Source organism: Sturnira hondurensis, unplaced genomic scaffold, assembly GCF_014824575.4.
Source record: "Sturnira hondurensis isolate 20B ecotype Veracruz unplaced genomic scaffold, ASM1482457v3 Scaffold0014384, whole genome shotgun sequence".
Lineage (NCBI taxonomy): Eukaryota > Metazoa > Chordata > Mammalia > Chiroptera > Phyllostomidae > Sturnira > Sturnira hondurensis.
The window spans coordinates 30,334,979-30,356,501 of NW_028087015.1; the positions used below are offsets into that span (position 1 = coordinate 30,334,979).

At 38.2% G+C, this 21,523-nt stretch overlaps 1 protein-coding gene across 1 annotated transcript in view; it reads left to right on the forward strand.

Moving 5' to 3' along the window:
- Positions 1-13,061: 13,061 nt before the first annotated feature.
- The window catches only part of CAND1 (cullin associated and neddylation dissociated 1), a 44,448-nt gene continuing 35,986 nt past the window's right edge, over positions 13,062-21,523 (forward strand). Inside the window, exon 1 of the mRNA XM_037063104.1 lies at positions 13,062-13,539. Within this exon, the coding sequence (XP_036918999.1) occupies positions 13,472-13,539 (68 nt within the window). The 5' untranslated portion in view covers positions 13,062-13,471. The remainder of the gene's footprint in view (positions 13,540-21,523) is intronic.

Below are 21,523 nucleotides of genomic sequence, written 5' to 3' on the forward strand. Positions count from 1 at the left end.
CATGAGAGGCAACCATACATTGATATTTCTCTCCCTCTCTTTCTCACTCCCTTCCCCTCTCTCTAAAAATAATTAAATAAAATCTTAAAAAAATAATTCAAGGAATATAAGACAGAAAACTGTCCTTGAACAAGAATTAAATAAAAAAATAATTCAAGTATGTGAAAATCAAATATTTAAAAAAATAAAATCAATTCAAGATTTTCTAAAAGAAATTTAAAAAACAAATCTTTAACAATTTCTTAAAAGCCAGAAAGCTCCACAGGTTAGGGAATAAAATTAAAAAAGGACGTTCTGGCAATAAAATCATGAATGAATCTGATATAGAAAACTACTCTTGAAATATTACCTGGCATATTTTCTTTCCTCAACAATTTACCTTTACCCTCTAGTCCTTTTGCCAAGAGGAGCTGGTCACAATAGGAGGCATATGGTCTTTGGGAAGAGAAGACAAGAGCCTTGAAAGAAAACGTCATTGCTCTGCCCTGAGTCCCAGATTTGGCTTTTAAGAATTCATAAGGAGACAAGAGTCTCGAAAGAAAGCTTTTACAAGAGAATAAAGGATTTCTGTCATCATCCTTGAAGTTTGGGTTTCATTCTAGAACCAAAGCTCGAAGCGTGTATCTTCCTTAAGTGAACATACAGCAGAAACAATAAGAATGTGTGGTATGGAAAATTCCTGCAACACTGAGGGCTGAAAGCAAGAGAGAGTGGCTTTCTCCACCCCATACCTAAAGTGAGTTTCACTACCTAGATGTGAGTTTCTGAGGAGGACACATAAACAGAAACACCCAGATATGGTTAGGAGAATGCCAGGTCAGCAGGCTGTTGCTGACTTCCTCATATACAGGCCAGAAACGCGTCTAATGCCTCTCAGAGAAAAAAGCCATGGTTAAAGTAGCAATGACTTTAGGCTAGAGGAACGGTAGAGTCACAGTCACTGAGGGAGGGGCCTAGATCGGTGGGCCTGAGGGCAGTCTCTCAGGGTCCTGCACAGTCCAGCTTAGTACAGAAAAAGTAAGTAGCTGAGAGACCCTGGGCCCATGCAAGAGGATGGTGTGGATGAGACAAAGATAGTGTGGGCAAAGAAGGCCTCATTTTTGGAATAAGGAGTTTGGAATTGGAGTCAGGAGAAAGGTCATGGTTATCAGCAATGGGTGCCAGCATGATGACCCAAAGCTGCAGGTAAGACCAACTGAACCTCAGTGGACACTAGCAAAGACACCCAGAAATGAGAAGACTAAACTGGACCATAGAGAATGCAAGGAGATTGAACACCAGGGCCCAGAGTCCAGGTAGGTTAAGAAATTCCAAATGATGTCAAACATAGGCCATAGAAGAACAGGCACTCCTTCCTAATGACATATATGGAAGTTTTCCTCATGGCCAGAGGCCATTTTGAGAAGCGGGAGAAGACAGAAGAGAGAAAATCTCTGAGGGAATAAACAATTATCCAGAAGATACCATTACAAACCCTGAAAAGACTGAGATGACATCATTTGCAAGGTAAGCTGTTTTCTGTCTCTGTACTAGTTTCCTAGGGTTGCTGTGACAGAGCACGACAAACCAGGTGGCGCAGAACAACACTCTCCCACGGTTCTGGGGGCTACAAGTCTGACACCGAGGTGTCGGCCGTGCCACGCTCTCTCTGAAGGCTCCGCGGGAAAATCTGTTCCATGCCTTGCCCTTAGCTTCTGGGCCAACTTACCAGTTGTCCTTGGAATTTCTTGAGAAGAGTCTGCAAATACTGGGTGGCAGTGAATTTCCTCTCTAGGATTCTTCTGCTTCATTAACCTACTTCTGCTTCATTAATCTACTGTGAGTTGAAGAAAGTCAAAGAAGAGCAAAAATTTTAGATGTAGAGTATAAAATAAGCTTGTTTTTGTCAAGTAATAAGTTGATTTTCTTTTCAGTATTTTCCACTGAAATTGTATTCCATTGTTTTTTTGATATTTTTCTTTAGAATGGGACATTATTGTAGTCCCATTAGGTTTTCTCCCCCTATTCTTTTCCATTAAAAAATAACAAAAATGTATTTAAAGAGCAATATAAATTTAATGGCCAATGAAATGACATTAAATTCTATGAGTATATATAATTTGAATACAAATATTCAAAGTAACTGTTTTTCATTTGTCAATTCAAATTAGCAATCTTTTTGATTCCATATTTTGTGCAAGGTGCTAACCTAGGTGTGACAATACCATGCCAGTCGTTTGGGGACCCCAATAGAGCCATTACATTTCATAAGTTCCAGACGTTAGTGCTTCATGTTTTTTTGAGGGGACATAATTCAACCCACAACAGTTCCCAATGAAAACATGGGTTTAAGAGCTAGTTCAGCTCATTTACATGATAATTTTTATCAGCATCATTTTTTCCTACCGATTATAGTGTGTACGGTACATTCTGAGCCCTCTCTGGCAGGGCTGACAAACCACAGACTACATGTGAATTCCATCCAACCACTTTTTTGGTTTCACCAAGGCACATGCATCAGCTATAAATGATTTTTTTACATTTTTAAATGGTCTTGAATCAGTCAAAGAAGAATAATATTTTATAACATGTAAAATGTATGTAACCCCCCCAAACAGGTATCCACATCTGTAGTTCTATCAGAACACAGTGACAATCATTTGTGCGTGTGTTTCTACGCCTGCTTTTGTGCTACAGTGGCAGAGCTGAGTAAATACAATGGGGACTGCAGGCCTACAAAGCCTGAAAGTTTTACCATCTGTCTCTTTACAGAATCAGTTTGCCAATCTTTGATCTATGGTGATGAGGGCAAAAGAGGGAGAAATGTAAAGTGATGAATATGAATGAATGAATAAATCTTCAGAGAGTTCACCTTTGAAAGCCTTGAAAAAAATGAAGACAGAAATATGAGGGGAAAGCTCACGAAGAAGAAGGAGGAGAAAGGGGAGGAGGAGAAGAAATATTTGGCAAGTAGCAAGGGTTATATAGAAATGATGTAAGAAAAATAACCTATTTGTGAGTAAGGAAACATGAATGAATGGTATATGAGGCCACCATTTGGGGCGAATGGCACAATGCTGCTGAATAGAAAACATTAATTTGAAATACTTAACTTTAACATTACTAACTCTTTAACTATACATCCTTCCATCTTTTCTGTGAAGATTTATCATTATTTGGAATGAACAAAATGAATAGTAATAAGAGGAAAGATCAAGAGACTAAAATGCTAAAAACATATGTATCTGCCCTAGTTCATTTCCAGGCCTGGGTGAACAATAATATCTCAGGTTACCGAAAGGAGACCATCACCTCAATCTATCAAAAATCTGTTGACTATTAATTACTAAGTGGGTGCTGATAATCTTCAGAAGTTTGGAGGAAACTGAAAAGGTGCTTAGAATACAGAGTTAGTAAAATAAAGCTTCAAATAAAAAAAAGAAAATGCTACTGCAAACTACACAACTGAGAACTTGCTACGACTATGACTGAGGTTCTGGAACGAATTGTGGAGTATTTAGGAACTGGGAAAGGAAACTTGTGACTAGGTTTACTGAAAAATCATGCCAGGTAAACCTCACAGTATTTTGATAGGATTATAACATTTCTTGATTTTAGAAACTCCTTTGACTGGTTCTCTCATACCAGTCTTGATAGAAGATTTAGAAGAACTGATGTTTGTAGATTAAGGAGTATAATCAGTGCAGTTATGTGGACTTGTAATTGGAGTACTTGATTAATGATACTCTCCAAAGGGCTAATTAATGAATTACAACCAAGTCATGAAGAATTTTCTAGGGGTATATTACTGTCTTATTCCCTCTCTTTTTTAATAAAAATAATTTAGTTAAGAATATTGCTGACACGATGCCTAAATTTGCAGAAACTCAGCAACACTAAGGGGTAGCTACCATGTCTCATGGTAAAATCAAGATTAAAAAATATCTTCAGACACTGAAGCAAAACTCTGCAAATAGATGCCCCCTTGAAAAGAAAAGCAAAACGTGACCAGCAAAACCAAAACCAACAACAACAACAAAAAGATGAAAACAGAACAAAACAAAATGTGGTTCTCAATGCTAGTTGTACAGTCGAATTACCTGGGGAGATTTTTATTTAATTGTTCTGGGTGCAGCCTGAGCATCAGTACTTTTTGGAGGAATCCCAGTGGATTCTGAGCTCAGCTGGAGCTGAAAATCACTTGCAGTGCACTAACAATGAACTTAGAGGAGGGGATGGTAAGTGGAACAACAGAGCCCATTGCAACAATAGAAATGTTTAGAAGATTCTGTGGACCAAAAGATCAATGAAGCAACAGTGAGATATAACAGCTGAAAAAGCTAAAATGATGTTAAATTGTAAATATTGAACAGATAATTAGGAAATGGTAAAAGTAGCTCCCATTTGTCAGGCAATTACTCTTGTATCAGGCACAGTAAAAAGGATTTTTCATGCATTATATAGTTTAATCCTTACATTAAGTCTATGAGATAGATATTATTATCCCAAAATTGTGGTGGAGAACACTGAGGCTTAGTAAGGTTAGCTAATTCCCCTAAATGGCTTAGCTGGGGTACAGTGGTGCTAGACTTTACTGAATTCCCCTATGAGAAATGAATTGAAGAGGGCCTAGAGAGACTCATTATATTGGGACTGTATTAGCAAGGAAAAATGTAGGTAATATTTTAATAAAGAATTGTGTTCAAATGAATATAGATAATGAAGGAAAGGCAAAATTCAAGTATTTCCCAAGATTTCTAGTACTTATGAAAAGAAGTGCAATAAGGCAGAGGACTAAGTTTTTAGAGAAAAATAATTTTGGTTTTTAATAATAGGTAATATTTTTGAAGTACCTTGTACTGAGTATTTTATACTCCTCTCACTTAAGCCTCATTTAATCTAAGGAATTATTAGTATCATTCTTGTTTTAGAGCAGTTGCCCAAGAATACAGAATAAAGGGTGTGGTGGGGATCTAAACCCGGCTCTCTGTGAGTTAGAGCCTGCGCTCTGAATCACCAGGCTACACACGATCACATACTGAGTTCAAGGTGACGGTGCAGTGGTGCAGTATCTAAGCAGAAATGTGCCCATGCAGCTGGAAATATGGGAGTACAGCACAAGCAAAATAATTTTATATGTTTAAGTAATTATTTATAACTATGCCTACTAGCTCCTACAAATTGTTATCAGGACTGTAGACATATATGAGAAATATATACTCTCTTTTACACAATTCCTGCTTCCTCCTTTCTAGTTACTATCTCTTGCTTTCCAACAGTGAGAGTCCTGAGTTATTCTTTTTATGCCTTAAATCAAGTCCTCTCTTTTGGAGAAAATCCATGAAAGAAAACTAAAAGTCACTTTGACTCTTGTATTCTAACTAAATGTACCTGTTTTTGACTAATTGTAGTCTTATTATTATTTCGGCATCTTTACTGAGGCATAATTGAAATTTGATAAAGAGCACATTTAAGTGTACACAGTGATGGACTGTGACATATGTATATGCCGGCGACACCATTACAATTACAACTGTGACTATTTCCATCCCAAACTGCCTGGGGGCCTTCATACCCGTCCCTCTCCCCACCGCATCCTCTACAACCACCCATCTGCTTTGTGTCTCTACAGATCAATTGGCAATTTCTAAAATTACGTATCAACAGACTCGCAGATTTTGTATTTTTTCCTTTTCTTTTCACTTATATAATGATCTTTACATTCTTTCATGCTGGGGTGTGTATCTATGACTCTATCCTCTTTATCCTGGGAAGTATTCCATTGTATGGATGCATCACAGTTTGTTTAATTGCTCACCTGTTAGTGGACTTTTGGGTTGTTTCCGATTTGGCACTACTACAGATAACTCCAATACGAACATTTACGATCTTTGCGTTTGTATAAACATATGCTCCCATTTCTTTGGGTAGATACCTACAACTAGAATGGCTGGGTATATGGTAGATGTCTGTTGAGCTTTTTTGGGCTGTTTCCTACCAGCAATGTAAGCGAGTTCCAGTTGTTCCACACCCTCGTCAACACTTACTGTGATCAGCCCTTCTGATTTTAATTCTTCCAGTAAATCTGTAGTGTCGTCTCATTGTGCTTTAGTTTGTCTTTCCCTGACACCGATGATACTGAACACCTTTCGTGTGCTGGCCATCCTGTAGCTTCTTTGGCGCAGTGTTTGGTCAAATCTTCTACCCATTTTAAAATAAGAAATTCTGCCTTATTATTGAGTTTTATGAGTTCTGAATACAATTTCTTTGTCAAATACATGTTCTGCAAGTATTTTCTCCCGTTTTAAGCCTGTTAGAAGTTATAGTTTGCTCCAATCAGTAAATATTTTCTGCTAAACCAATTCTAGATTATGACACATCTTAATTGTTAATGCCTACATCTATTATAATAAAGTGCTCACAATTGTTAGGAATTAATGCAAATTTTTATTGTATAAACCATATAATACAAAGAAAGTTTACTTAATTTTTTACTTAGATTACATAGAAATGTTTGTATTATTAAGGTGATATAAATACAGTACAAGCATATTTCATATAATAAGCAATTTTTTTGAACGTTTTTACTGCTTCACCTATTAGTATAAATAATGACAATGGACTGATTGCATGGCATGAACACTCATTGCTGAAAGAGTCTCCGTACCATTTTATTAAATTTATTTTCACTAAAATTACTATCTTTCCTGCCTTATTTTACTGTAATTTAAAAAAAAAAAATCCCTGATTCTATGTGCTCAAGTCTTTAACTACTCTTTCACACCTTTTCTCACAAATGAAAACTTGCACCTGGTAGCAAGCAGATACCCTTTTAAATGATGGGACAAGATATCATCAGCACAACATCCGTATTTAAAGCAAAATGCAGCATCTGCTGAATGCTGGTACTTTCTTCCTCATCCTTCTGCCAAAACTGATAACCAGCTTTTACACTTATAAAGTTATATTTTTAGTTGCCTGAAAATCCTGGACAATGATCTTGTAAATATATAGGAGAACATGTTATGATTTTTAAATGCCAGGTGATGGTTAATATTTGATATGTAAAAAATATTAAATGCCAAATATTTGTCATTTGTTAAAAGCAAGCATGAAATGGTAGATATTCTAAAGGCATTATCTTGTGACATAAGTAATCTTTGTAATTTTCTCTAATATGCTGCAAATGTGTTTCTAACTCTAAAAGAAAAACCCGTTCATAGAATAACAGTAAGTTTGATTTAGAGTGCCACTAAAAATTAACCAAGAGCTTCTAGCAGTTCTTTAGAAGAGAGTAGATCACTGGACAGACTCTAGCTGCTGCACTGTTTCCAATCAATTGGAAATCATAAGATTCCTTAAGATTAAGAAATCCTAAGATTAGTCACATGCAGCATTTACTTCCTTTTGCATCTAAGTTGAATTCAGTATTGACAAATGATCTGTAACAGGAAGCATTTTGTGTCTGTTTATTTGCACGCAAAGCTGTCTACTGAGACGCAAATCACAACTGCCCGTTTCCTCCTCTATTAACATATCAGCTTTGACATTCGACAAAGAATTATATTTCAGAAATAATGACTACTTGAATAAATACAGCCCTATTTTCTTTAACTCGATTTACAACAAATGTATGAATTAACCAAAGTCCATATTTACCTGGCAGAAGGCTGTTTTTAAATAAATTCAAATAAACTCATTTTCTATCAAGTCACCCACTGAAAATTCAATTCAGAAAAAAACAACCAATGGAATAATGCTATCCAAATTATGTTTCACGGTATTGTACTGTGATCTCTTGAGATGGTAGGAGAACTTTAGAAAGTTTCAAATGTGTCAAGTAGCTGCACAGGAAAGGAGATGGAAACAAAACAAAATTTGGTTCTCAGGGATTCTGTACATTCTTCTTCGGGATTCACAAGACATTATTAGCATAGGAAATGTTCTGAGGTGTTCTGCAGTTAAGAAAAACTGTTTTGCCCTGGCCGGGTGGCTCAGTTGGTTAGAGCATTGTCCTGAAACACCAAGGTGGCAGGTTCCATCTACAGTCAGGGCACATGCAACAACCAAGCAATGGATGCATGGATGGGTGGAACAACAAATTTGTGTTTCTCTCTCTCTCCTTTCCTCTCTCTCTCTAAAGTCTCCCTTCCTCTCTATCTCTAAAGAAATGGGGAGGAGTGGCAGGACAGAGGTATTACAGCGCAGAAGCCTGCACACCCCTCATTTAGTGTGGCAGAGGTGCATGAATTTCCAGCTGGCCAACAAAACACTCCCTCTGAAATAAAATGGGCTTGAGCCTTTTTGAAGTACCTCATCTACGAGTATTACTTGCCACCTAGAGGGCTAAGGGGTGCTCAGACACGCTAAGTCATGGAAGTGTGCAGAGGAAAGGTCTCTGAAGGACATCTTAAATAAGTCACAACCTTGACCCTAACAAGAGAATATGTGGGTGTCTGCTAGATACCACCCACAGTCAGGAGAGAAGTACAACAGTGACAAATGAATAAAGAAAACTTGCTTCTAAACTCTGGTTTCTCTTCAGAGTTTAGAGAAGGAAAATCTTTCATCTTTTGAGAAGGAAAATTTGCTTCTTTCCCCTTAGCTTCTCTTCTGCCACCCTCCTTAACTGCATGAGATGTAGTACCAATAGTGGGTATCAGGATGGACACTGGACTAAACTGGACTGGACTTTTAAGTCTTCAAAGGGAAAGCTGTGGGGTCTGTACAACATGCCATTAAGGGTCACCGAAGATATCTGACAGAGTATCTTTGAAAAACAAAACAAAGTAACATTTTATGCTGGTACCTCAATAACTTTGTATGATTCAATAAATCAGTGATGTAGTGTTTCATTGTTCCCCCTTCATTAATATTTACCTCTAAATATCAAATACTTAGTTCGCCTCGCCTTACCATATTTAAACATATTAAAGACAATGTCAGGATCGATTCCTCATTACAAAGATGAAATATAAATATAAATTTATTTTAATTCTATATTTATGGTAAGCAATTTTCTCAATTTTGCCTAAAATAAAAAAAATTAACATAAAATTTGAGATTCGGTCAATATGAATGTTCCTCAAGATTAAGGAACATGTCTTGCCTATCTTTGCATCCCCAGTATGTAGTACCTGGCATAGTATAGACAAAAATAAATATTTGTGAATTAAGCTAAAGTATTGGTTGATATTTAAAGAAACTTCCAATGGCTCGAAGGACTACATTTTTTTCTTTGTCTCTGAAATTCCTTGTCTCAGTTTTCCATGATGACCATTGACTAGAAAGAAACCTTTTGGAGCACAGTCTTTTCTAGGCTTATTTCCTTTTGCACTTAGATTCATCTAGCATTTACAGATCCTAAAAGGAAAGCATTTTCCCACTATTTAGCAACAAGCTAAATTCAGTGATACACAAATCAAATCTCTAAGTGGTCAAGAAGACAAAATAAAATTATTATTGAGTGCCTCTTATGAATTTGGACCGGGCTAATTGAAAGAAGCATAAGTGGTTTAAAGTTAGTGATACACGCTCTTAAGGAATCTATACTCTCATTGGAGGCTAGCTTATAAACACTATGAGTGGTTGGAGATCCTTGGAAGGGAGGTGGGGGATGGGAAAGGCACTCCAGGCCGGGAGAAGCCTTCCAGGAGAGGTTTGGACTATAGGTTCCGAAGACACTTGCTTAACCTCTCTGTGCCTCTCATACTTAAAATACGGGTTACATGAGTTAATGTAGCTCCTGACCTTTTAAGTAAGTGCTTATGATAATGATGATGTACAAAAACTTGGAGTTAGGTTTTTGAGGGACTCAACAATGAAATTGATAGGAGCAATTCCTGTGTTATAATAGTGGGGGAAAGGTCAGAAAGAAGGGCATAGTGACAGATGGAGCCCACTGATGTTCCAAACATTTGGGTTTTGTTTGGTAATAGTCACTGAACTTTTTAAATGGGTGAGTAACACGACAAAAACAATGTTTTGGAAAACTGGCTATGTAGAATTGTTTGAAGTAGGGACAAGTAAAAGACTGAGGGAATATAATAAAAACAGTTAAATTCTATTAGATGCTTACTAAGACCTTTGTAAGTGTGCAAGTAAGATTGGTTATAAACATTATTTTGTTCCAGCCAATGTGCTAAGCCCCGTATTTTGCTGTATATAATGCACACCTTTTTTATCCATGTTTTTGAGTGAAAAATAAGGATGTTCATTGTATATGGGTAGTACCTGAAAAACCTTGTATATGTTCATGTGTTTTGTAATTATTTGTTACATAAAATTTCTTGTACCATGTTTAAAAATAAATGCTAAAATCTTTTTAGAATACAAAACAAGCATCTAAATATAAATAAAAATGGAATTTAAAAATTAAAACAATTTTTTCCCTGAAAGTTTCGGCCAAAAATGTGATTGCACATTATACATGGCAGAATACAGTATTTTATTTTATTTTTTATTAAAAATTAAGTACATGTCTATTCATTCAAATGTGCTGGGTTTTTTATAAAGATCTTATTTATTTATTTTTAGAGGGGAACGGAAGGAGAGAAGGACAGAAATATCAATGTATGGTTGCCTCTCATGAGTCCCCTGCTGGGAACTGGCCTGCAACCCAGGCATGTGCCCTAACTGGGAATCGAACTGCGATCCTCTGGTTTGCAGGCCCACGCTCAATCCACTGAGCTACACCAGCCAGGGCTGAATACAGTATTTTGTAAGCAGTATCTATCGCGAACTGAATTAGGTTCTGCCCAAATTCACAAGATGAAGCCCTAACTTCCAATGTGAAAGTATTTGAACATAGGGCCTTTAAAGTGCTAATTGAGGTTAAATGAGAACACAAGGTTACATGAGGTTAAAGTAGGGGGGCAGCTAATCCAATAGGACTGGTTTCCTTATACAAATCAAGATACTAGAGGTGACAGCACACAGAGTAAAGGCTGTGTGAGGACACAACGAGAGGGCTGTCACCTGCAAGCCAAGGCCTTAGGTGAAATCATCTTGGCAGGCAGCATATTGATCTTGGACTTCCAGCATCCAGAACTGTGAAAAAAATACATGTTGTTGTCTAAGCCACTCCATAGGTGGTATTTTGTTATGGTGGCCCAGGAAGACCAAGCTCATTTGACTCTTATTTTTTAGATAGAAGAAAGCGGGGAGGGAGGGAGGGAGAGAGAGGAAGAGAAACAATGATGGGAACGGGAAACAGTGACTGGTTGCCTCTGAGTATGCACTTCTACCAGGATCAAATCTGTCACATTCTGGTATACAGGATGGCGCTCCAAACCATTGAGGGACTTAGCCAGGTTAGCTCATTTGACTCTTAAAACAGCCTCATGGGGTGATACTCTCTGATGGTCATCTGTTAACCACGAAGAAACTCAGGCTCGGGGAGCTAAACATGAATTGCCTGAGACAGCTAGGAAGAGGCAGTAAACAAGATTTATACTTAAGCTGTCTGACTACACATATTATAGTTCAGTTGGAAACTGATAGATGAAAGGATTTACACTGTTTGAATGCAGGCTAAAAGAAAAGGGTTATCCACCAGATGGCAGATTTTAAGCCTTGGGGTCCACACAATATAAATGACTGGATTATTTGTATGTGATGTGTATGTGTACAGTTTATATTAACTATCGAGGAAAGGTTCAGAGCAGAAAGGAATTTATTGTGGCTGAAGGTCTCAGAAAACCTCATGCTGGATGATATGTAAAATGAGGGCAGAGATGAGGTACTACTGGGGAGAAAAACAGTATTAAAGTAAAAGGATATATGGAGGTACACAAGAGTAATGAGGGAAATTTTGGGTATGGATTAAGAGGTCAGATCCCGGTCATCTGTTTTAACTGGAATTGCCTATAACGACGCCTTGCTTTTAGAAGACATTGAACAACGTCTGATGGCTAAAGAAAAGTCAAATTCAATATTTGGAAGAAAGCAGTTAAAGTTTTTTTTTTTTTTTTAATAATAGGAACAGTAATAGATCGAGATTGAATTTTCCTCTTGTCTTGACTGGGATTGTTTTTTCTTTTAAAAAATGCCCGAAGCTAGCTCCAACTAAGCAGATAAAAAACATGGATACTAAAACAAGTAATTTAATATCTAATCGATGATTGCTGTATGTGTATGTCTCTGGGCACAATAAACGCACTGCCATTGGATTATCGAGTCCACAAACACTGACGACAAAGGGGACTCATTTAGCTATTCTGAATAAAACAACCAAGCCCTGAATATAATCATCAGTAGTTGGCTCATTAATCTTATCATGGTCCCTTTTTTTGAGGCGGTCCGTCCTCCCCCGGCTCTTCGACGTGAGGAGGGAGTATGCCCAGCAGAGGAACAGCTGCTTTTAGAGCGGGCTCTACCATCACTATCAAGGATTACTGTTAAAAAGTCGCTACTAGGCCTTTGTCAAGGACACCAACTGATCCGCAATGCGCCTGCCCAAACCGCAGCAACCTAGCTCCGCAGGCATCCCACAGCAGCAAAAGCCGAGAAAATCCCTACCGGCTGCAAAAACCCGGTGCCCTGTGATCTAAAGCTTCTTTCCGCTGTAGCTGCCTTACCAGACTGCAAATCCCAAAACCCATTCCTTCCAAGGGAGCCAATAAAAGTTAGTTCATTCGGCCAATCACACCTTAACCCACTGTAACCAACCCCCAACTGAATTCTGGGATTTGTGGTTTTCACGTGGCAACATTATAACATCGTGGCTAAGGCAATGTAGGCCACGCATCTCCTTCGAAAGATCCTTTTAGTAATTCTCCTGTTAGTCTCCAGTTTAACCCCTTATTCGTACTACTCCCCGTCCTCATACTCCTTAAAAATTGTAAACGATGTATCTATCACACAGAACAAAAGTACCAAATAATTTCTAGGTTAGGCACCCTTGCCCCATTCACTACCCCTGGCTTTAACCGTCGCTTTTAAGTCTCGCGAGAATATCCCTTTTTGGTCGTGGTCTTCCCTCCTGAAAGGCGGTACACGTGAAGACTGACACAAGCCTCAGCCAACAGGATTACCTTTGAAGTAGCGTCTCTACGGCGTGCTCGGGAGACCTCCGTGAACTCTGACCTCAGCTTTCCGTGGCGTCCCGCGTATACCGCCTCCTACCTCGGAGCGAAGGAGGCGGGCTTTGGCCTCTAGCCCTAGAGAGAGAGTGCGGAGGGAGTGGGAGCGAGACGAGCCGGACTGGAAGTGTCTGGCTCCCGGGAGAGGCCCTGCTATACTCCTTGCTTCCCATGAGCTCGTTCTCCGGCGAGCAGCGCCGTCGTTAGGCCGGCCTCGTAGCCTCTGCTTTCCCCGAGCCAGGCCCACGCTTCGCCGGGGAGGGGCAACCCGTCGAGGCGCCTCTGTAGTCGGCGTCTGCGTCGTGCTGCGACCCTGGAAGCGGCACCGCCGCGAGTGAGAAGAACAGCAGCCGCGGCGGCAGCGGGCAGCAGCATCGGCAGCGCCGGCGGGCGGGATCGAGGCCGTCAACATGGCGAGCGCCTCGTACCACATTTCCAATCTGCTGGAAAAAATGACATCCAGTGACAAGGACTTCAGGTAAGGCCGAAATCCGATTCTAAACCCACGTCGGGTCCCTTACCCGCGGTCCTGGCTCTCACACAGGCCTTGCCCCACCCCTTTGGCGGTAGCCGGTTCCTCCGCTTCCCGAAGTCCCCAGCCCACCAGTGCGATCCCAGATCCCAGCAGTCCCCTTTCCTCTCCCACCCTGTAACCCCTTCCCCCGTCCCTTTTTCTAGTCTGTTGCCCGTCGGAGGTCCTAGGCCCCTTCTGCATCCCCACCGCATTCTCTGCTACCTTTCCTCTCACTCCCCGACGTAATTTTCCAGTCCCGGGTAGGGAAAACGGGCGAAATCACCCACCGTTGTGGGAAAGGAGTTGCTGTAGTCTTGGAGATCGCGAGGCCAGGCCTACCCGCCGGCCCGCCGGGGGCGCTAGGCCGCCCTGCTCTCTGGCCGAGTGGCTGCCTCCTCGGGGTCCTAGCCTTCTACTCCTTTCCCGCAGTTGTGAGGGGACCTGGGTGCATTCATCATGAACGATTTGCTTTTTTTGAGCTCTTCTCGGATTAGATTATGAACTTTTTTCTTAGGGTTATTTCTTTCGTGTAAGAGGGAAGAAGGGGGAGGGCAGCCAGGATGGAGGAAACTTGACTCGTAGGGTTTTCCCGCCAGCATCTCTGTCCTTTTCCCTTGTCAGGTGAAAACCCTAGTAGGAACTCGGGGTTTCAGTTTTATATTTTTATATCCAAAATTTACTGTCAGAAAGCTGATTTTGCTGAACCTTAAACAGAAAAGTAAACCAAGCAAATATATCTTATCGGAAGGAGGTTTTTTTGTAATATGGGGATGGTAAATGTGTACACTTTTATTGCAGGAGATTTGTATTGTCGGTTCCAAACCCTGGTAACATGCATATTGAATAATGTTCTATTTTCACGGATTATCTTAGTTTCTCTCTCTCTCTTTTTGCACTACGGTTACTTACATTTTTTTCTTCCCGCCTCCTATCTCAAGCTCACGATCTTAGTGGTTGTATTTTTATATGCATTTTAAAAGAAAGAACACACAGTCTTCTATTAAGATTGTGGCTGAAAAGCTTTTTATTGACTTCATGAACTGTACGATTTAACACCTGAGAACTTGTCCAAACCTTCCCTACCAGTAAGAAATTTCCTGATTTGTGAAGCAAGAACCATGAAAAATGTAGAGATCATGTTCCTATTTAAAGTGATGTGTTGGCATATTAAAATGGCCAGTGAAATAGTCTTAGTTTTGTGACTTCAAAGACAAGTGATTTTTACCAAGTTTGCTACCTGGGGAATTTTTTAGTATTGCATTTGAAACTTTGCTGGTACTAAGGATTTTTAGTGTTGTGACTTTCTGGAAGGGACATGTGTGTTTGGGTATTTTGGTATTTTAGATTTGTGTAGTTCTAGGGTCAAAATTATTGGGGAAAATAAAAGTTTCAGGTGGTTTTTAAAAGAATTAGAATGTTCTTTACTTGTATTTGGAGCTTTGCTTGCTCCCAACACACGCCTTTGAAGTTTAAATGAACATTTGAATCAAACAGACATATGACTAACTAGTAGAGTGTATGGTGTGATTCCCTTTTTTCCCATTTCTGTCATTTTGGCTTATTCTGTAAAAATACTGAATTTCATTTTGATTGTGATCAATTTCAGTCTAAAGATGGCACTTTCCATATAATAGTACAATTTTGTTCACTTAGACTTGTGCATGGGTAATATGTTTAGAATAAAGAAATCAAATCTTATGATAATATGTGATTATTGACTGAAGCTTGGCAAAAATATATACAATATACAATTGTGGTTGGGTTTTTGTTTTTTAAACTATGACTATGGAAGAAATAGTGCTGTGATGTTAAATTGTAGTCATTGGACTTAATCATCAGTTGGGGCTGGAATAAATCAAAACATTGCTTGGAAGATTATTCTAAAAGTATAGCACTGACATATTTCTAATAGTTGGTGCATATTACAGAAGATACTTTTGGGTAGAAGATATGTTTAGGAACAATAGGTGACTTCCCAGTAACTTGGCATCATTAAGAATTTTTATTTACTCTATTTCAAAGCTTGTGATATGCTCAAGCCATCTAGTTAAGAGACAAGTCTTCGGAACTAAAGCACTGTGTATGTGAAATTACAGACATTTAGAGATTAATTAAAGTAGTGAGCATTTGAAATCAAGTATTTTGAAGATTTTCCTGTATATTTTTAGTGCAGGCATTTACTCGAATACATGTCTTCTATTTTAAAGTGATGCTTTCTAATTTCTCACTAGAAATTTACTAGTTTATGTATTTTGATGTAAATATCATTGTTTTTTTCTGCTACATGTTTTAAAATACCTAGTGCCAGAAGGATGTTGAGGACAAAGCTAATTAACATATAGTATCTAACGTGTAAACCACTCTCTATCTAATGCTAAAGAAAAAAAATACATCTAAAAGTAACAAAAAATGACTTCTTCTCATGGTAGATTCTAAACAGGAAATCTACTAGTTTCAAGATACAGGTTCTAGTCATGTAGGATTTTTTTGTTGTGAAATATCTGTGAGATCTTGGGCAGGCTGCTTAATTTGGTGTTAAATTTTCACTGGAGAGACTTAAACATGGGTGATTACAAAAGGTCCCTTAATGGCTTGAAATTTCAGGTCTCTGGATAACTCCATTGTCCATTAATGCAAAGAAGGTAAAGAAATGGGTGAGTGTTTCAAAGTTTTGAAAAGTCAGCATTTTAAAAGAATTGTTTTGTATGATTTAAACCACAGACTCAGTTTATCAGAGTGGGGAACGAATGCTCTTTTTCTTTTATGTTTTATATTCTGTATTCTTTGAAGGTGGGATATAGTCAATATATTAAATTTAGTGCCAGCAGATGGGTGATTCTCTGGGTACCAGAATGAAAACGCCAGTGTGTGTGGATCATGTGAATGCTCCACTTGAGAATTGAAGATTCAGTGGGTTGTGGTAACAAAGTTCTGCTTTTACTTTTATACCTCATCACCAACTGAAGAATTCCAAGGAATCAAGAGCTAAAGAGAAAAAAATTACCATTCTTTTATTTCCCTGTACATAATAATTAATGGTTAGTGTGGACTTTAAACACTTGATCCTATTTTAAGTGGTTCCTACCAATCTCCAGTACAGCTGAGGAAACTGAAATGGTGATGTGAAGTATTGAATACTTGCCTAAGGTCAGTCTGACAGGACATCTGGGCTTTCCAGATCCCCTCAGGTCATGAACTCTTTAACTACCACAGTGTGCTACTTCTCCACTGTTTTGACTAGGGGACATTAAGAAGATGATCTTAGTTTCCGTTCCTTTGACTTAACGGCATATTTTGTGCGGGAAGATGCATTTAGTTCCGTAAGAGGAACTACAAAAAATTGAAGGTCTAGTGCTTGCCCTCAGGAATGTGTACTTGCGTGTTGAATGGTTAAGACACTACTGTAAAAAGATAAGCAACCAATGCAATACATAGTTGTCCGGCTGAAGTGGCAGAGAAGATGAAGCCCAGGAGATTAATGTCTGTGGAGTATCTGAGCTAGGTTCTTTAAATTTTAGGCAGAGAAGCAATGTGAAAACACACTACAAAATTTCATTGTGGGAGAGGGAGTAGATGATCCTGATTGTAGCTGAGCGTGAGTATTGTTCTGGAAACTCATTGAGGGTAGGAACCTTGTCTCACTGAACTGAATCCTTCACTCTGTTTAGTGCCTTGAACATATGGGATCCCAATAGATGCTTGTTTTGGATTTTAGTTGAATTGGATTTTAGTTCCAGAGTTACGAAAAAAGCATCTAAGGATTTGGAAAGTTTCTTCCATAAGCCAGTGTAAAATCCAGCCATCTATTTTTTAAAATACCATTTGATACAAACTAAAACAATTCACTGCTTATAGGGTTTCCTTGTTTGATACTGGTTTGTGTTACCTAGCTTATGTATTTTTGGATATTGGAAGTCATTTTCTCTTCAAAGCTGCTTAAAATGCTAATAAAAACCTCAGTCCTGTTAAATGGAATAATGTGTTTTCAGAGCCAGAAGGGACTTTAGAGGTCCTATAACATAGCTGAAAGCACTGTGGGGGCGTTTACAGTAATGTAACAGTAAATACCAAGTGAAGTTATCTGGTCTGTTTGTGCTTGAAAAAAACTAGGTTTAATCAAAAGAAGTAGATTTGTAGAGATGAAGGAGGTAATTTTGGGACATTTTAAAGTACTTTGCAGGTTGATGAAAGTAAGTTACTTAGTTTCATTTAAGTGATTTCTCTTGATTCAGGTATACTGGCAACACTGATTATCGTCAACGATTACAGTTCACCACTGAAAAAGAGGAGAAAGGGACCTCATTGAGGAAACTGGAAAGAAGAAAGATGACTAAAAATTAGTTTTGTGTACATAAACAATAGTAAGACTTTCCCAAGTTAATTTCATAACTCTAAGGGAATAAATGAGAAAAAGTGAGATAGCCATGGTTTATACATAAGATCTTTAAAAGATAATTCATTCACTGGGTGATGTAGTTGGCCCATATCATTTAGAAACAAGGGTAAAATGTGTTTATATCTGAGGGGAAGGGTGGTGAGAGTTACTCATTGTGCAGGATAGTATATTTCTATTATTTATGCTTCTCTATGTAGGATTTACTAAAGGTGAATGAGTTTCCCCTTAAGGAAATTTCAGTCCTGTAGAATAAGCCAGGTGTGTAACTTATACACTATGACTGTCTTGTTCATAACTGTATTTGCAGAGTCTGGCACAGTTCCTAATAATAGTACCCCAAAATATTTGTTCAACTAATGAATGAGTGGCACTGCCTCTAGGTTATATCCACGTGGGACTCCTATAGGATTCTGAAAGTTAACATCTTACGGTTCCCCCTCTTCTACCTTAAGAATTAAACCTTTTTTAATTCTTGTTTTATTACGTTACATCACCATCCACCAGCTATCCCAGTTGGAACATCTGATGCCACCCTTTTACTTACCTTTCTTCTCTTCTTCGGTCCCATAAGTATTTCTCAAATTAGTCTCACCATCTCAGGCCTCTTTTTAATCCAGTCTGTTGGTAACTCTTCCATTCGAATTTTCTTCCTCAGTGTCACCGTTGATTCTTGCCTTCCCTACTAATTCCCATTGACTACAAGAGAGACTTGAAACTTCTTAGCTGTTGCCCTCCTAAACTCACTGAAATCACTCTCCCCAAAATCCCTAAAAATCTTAACTTAAATGTAACTAGTTTAGTGGCTGTTTGTCTGTTTGAAATATAAGCAGCTTTAACACTTTTTCCTTCTTGAAATTCTCTTATAAGGTATTTCTGACCCAGCTTGGGTTCATCACTGTTATAATGAGGTAGAACACGTGATGTGAGATGTCTCAGCAAGAGGGTTGGGACCTTTTTATTTGGGTAATTTTTGGAAAAATCTAAGGAAGTGGTGATTTGGATATTGTCTGAAACGGGGAAATTCTATCATTTGACATTTTCATGTTACAGATAGGGTAGACTACTGCAGAGGAAGGCTGGAAGTGGTAAAGGAAGTAACAGTCACTCAGAGAGAGAGGAAGTTTGGTATTTTATATTGTTAAGTGAACTTGGCTGATATGGTTGTTCTGTGTGGTAGTTTATGTCTAGGAAACAATATGCTTTAGTTGTAAACATCAGATCAGTGTGGAATAATATTTTGGTTTAGCTATGAGCTTCAAATCAGTTCCTGGACTTCAGGGACTGCTGTTTTTTTCTTTCTCGGTGTTCACTTTTGGCCAAAGGCAGATGAATGGGGCTGCAGGACATTAATTCATGATGTTCAGATCTTTACTGTGGCTGGTATTTTGTTGTTTAAGGTCAGAGGAGTGGCCATTCAGTGTACTTTGTAGTTGAACATGGCTTATTAATCTTTTCCCGTTTTGTAAGATAAGCGGTTGGAGTATCTGATGTCAGAGTGGTTTGATGTCAGAGTGGTTGTTCAATAACATTAAGACTGGACAGGATACATACTCATTTCAGCTCTATCAATTCCTATATTCCACTGTGGGCTCTAACGTCTTGAGTCCTGTGGTTTTCCTCCTACTTCTTTGTCCATTTCCTAACTCATCTCTTACCATCCCCATATCTAATGGATTTCAAAGACCTATTAATTTTACCTTGTAAATCTCTGAGTTGATTCTCAAAGTTGCCAAGAATATTGAGTTAGTGATGCTGAACCATTAGGGTTAGGTTCCTATGGGCACGTTACAGAGTTTTCATCAGTTACTCAGTTTGTAAATTTGTTTTATGTGTTCTGTTTAAAACCACCTATCTAATAATATATTTATTCATTGACTTTGAACTGAAGGCCAATAGCAGTGTAACTCATGCCTGAGAAAATTTTATGACACTTTTTTTTTTTCCGAAGACACATCACAGTTTTCTTGTACTTAGGAACACTAGACAGCACACTTATACTGCACTTGGGGGTCATTTTAAATAGTAAAATTACCACAGAAAACAGATGTATATAAAATGTGGCACTAAGTAGACTGAGGGGAGGATACAGTGGTGCCTCTTTATCCATGGTTTCACTTTCTGCGCTTTCACTTACCCATAGTCAACTATGGTCCAAAAATGTTAAATGGAAAATTTCAGAAATAAGTAGTTAATAAGTTTTAAATTGAGCACTGTGTTGAACTCTCTTGCCATCCATCCTTTCCCACCTAGGACGTGAATCATCTCTGTTCAGTATACCCACGCTTCCTTCTTGGTTATCAGATTGACTTGCCACTGAATTGCTCCTTAGTCTTACTCTGGGGTACTGGAACCCTCACCACCACCACTCACACAAAAATAAACAATTAAAAATTCTGAACCGGCTTTCCCAATTCAAACTCCTATTAATCCCTTGAGACCCAAGCTAAGCATCAGTTCTTTGGTGTGATCATTGCCAAATACCCTTGAGTATTGTTTTTAAAAAATTGTAGGATTGAGGTTTGTCCATTTACTTGTCTGTCTGCCATAGTAGATGAAAAAGTTAGAAGAAAGGGACTGAGTCTGTTTTATCCTCAGCCATAACGCACCATACCTGAAGGGTAAATGCTCAAGAGATAGTCCACCAGTTTTTTGGATTTGCCATGGGCAGCTTTCAAAATTGTAAATTTCCTTATAAGAAGATTTATAGTGTAATTTTTTTATATCAGATTAACAGAAGGAGGAAATTCTCAGACTCTACTGGGTTTTAGGATCATTAAAAAGTAACAATTTAACTTTTTTAATGTTTATTGTATTTTTTTACATTACTATTTAGTCCCCTTTAACCCCTCTCCCCTCATACTGTATCAGTCTAGTTTTTCTGGATTGCTAATCTTGCTGGTGCTCATTTTAATTTAAAAAATTTTTAATCATTAATTGATTTTTGAAAATCAATAGACTTATTAGAAAATACGTTCTCTGAGGTCAGGAACCAGCCACAGGGAACTATTCTATTCTTTGCCCGCAGGCATGTGATCATAACAGGCAGTGAATGAATGAATCTGTGTGCTAGTACTGTAGAATCACTTTAGAACCATAAAACAATAGTTTTTTACATTGGGATTATCTGCTTTTTTACTGAAATTCATGTTTTTCATTACGATATGATTAGCATTTCAGGGATTCTTAGAGATGCTAACTACTGTGGTTATTGAATTTTTCCAATAAACCATTTCTAAACCATTAAAATGGTTTAATATTTTATGTGTAGAAGTGCCTACATTCATGTGCTAACTTAGTTTTATTTTACTTTCCAGAATATTGTGTGGTTTTAATTTACTTTTGTTACGTAAAATGGGGAGGCCTTCTGATTAGGAGAACTATGTCATTTTTAAAAAGTACATGCTTAATTTACCTTGTATTATCCCAATTTGAACATAAGTTTTTCTTTATAAGCAGTTTTACAAAGTTCGGTAAGAATTTTGTTTGCATGTAGTTCAAAACTTCTGTGAAATTGCTATTAAATGAATATACTGAACACTGGAATTCTTAAAA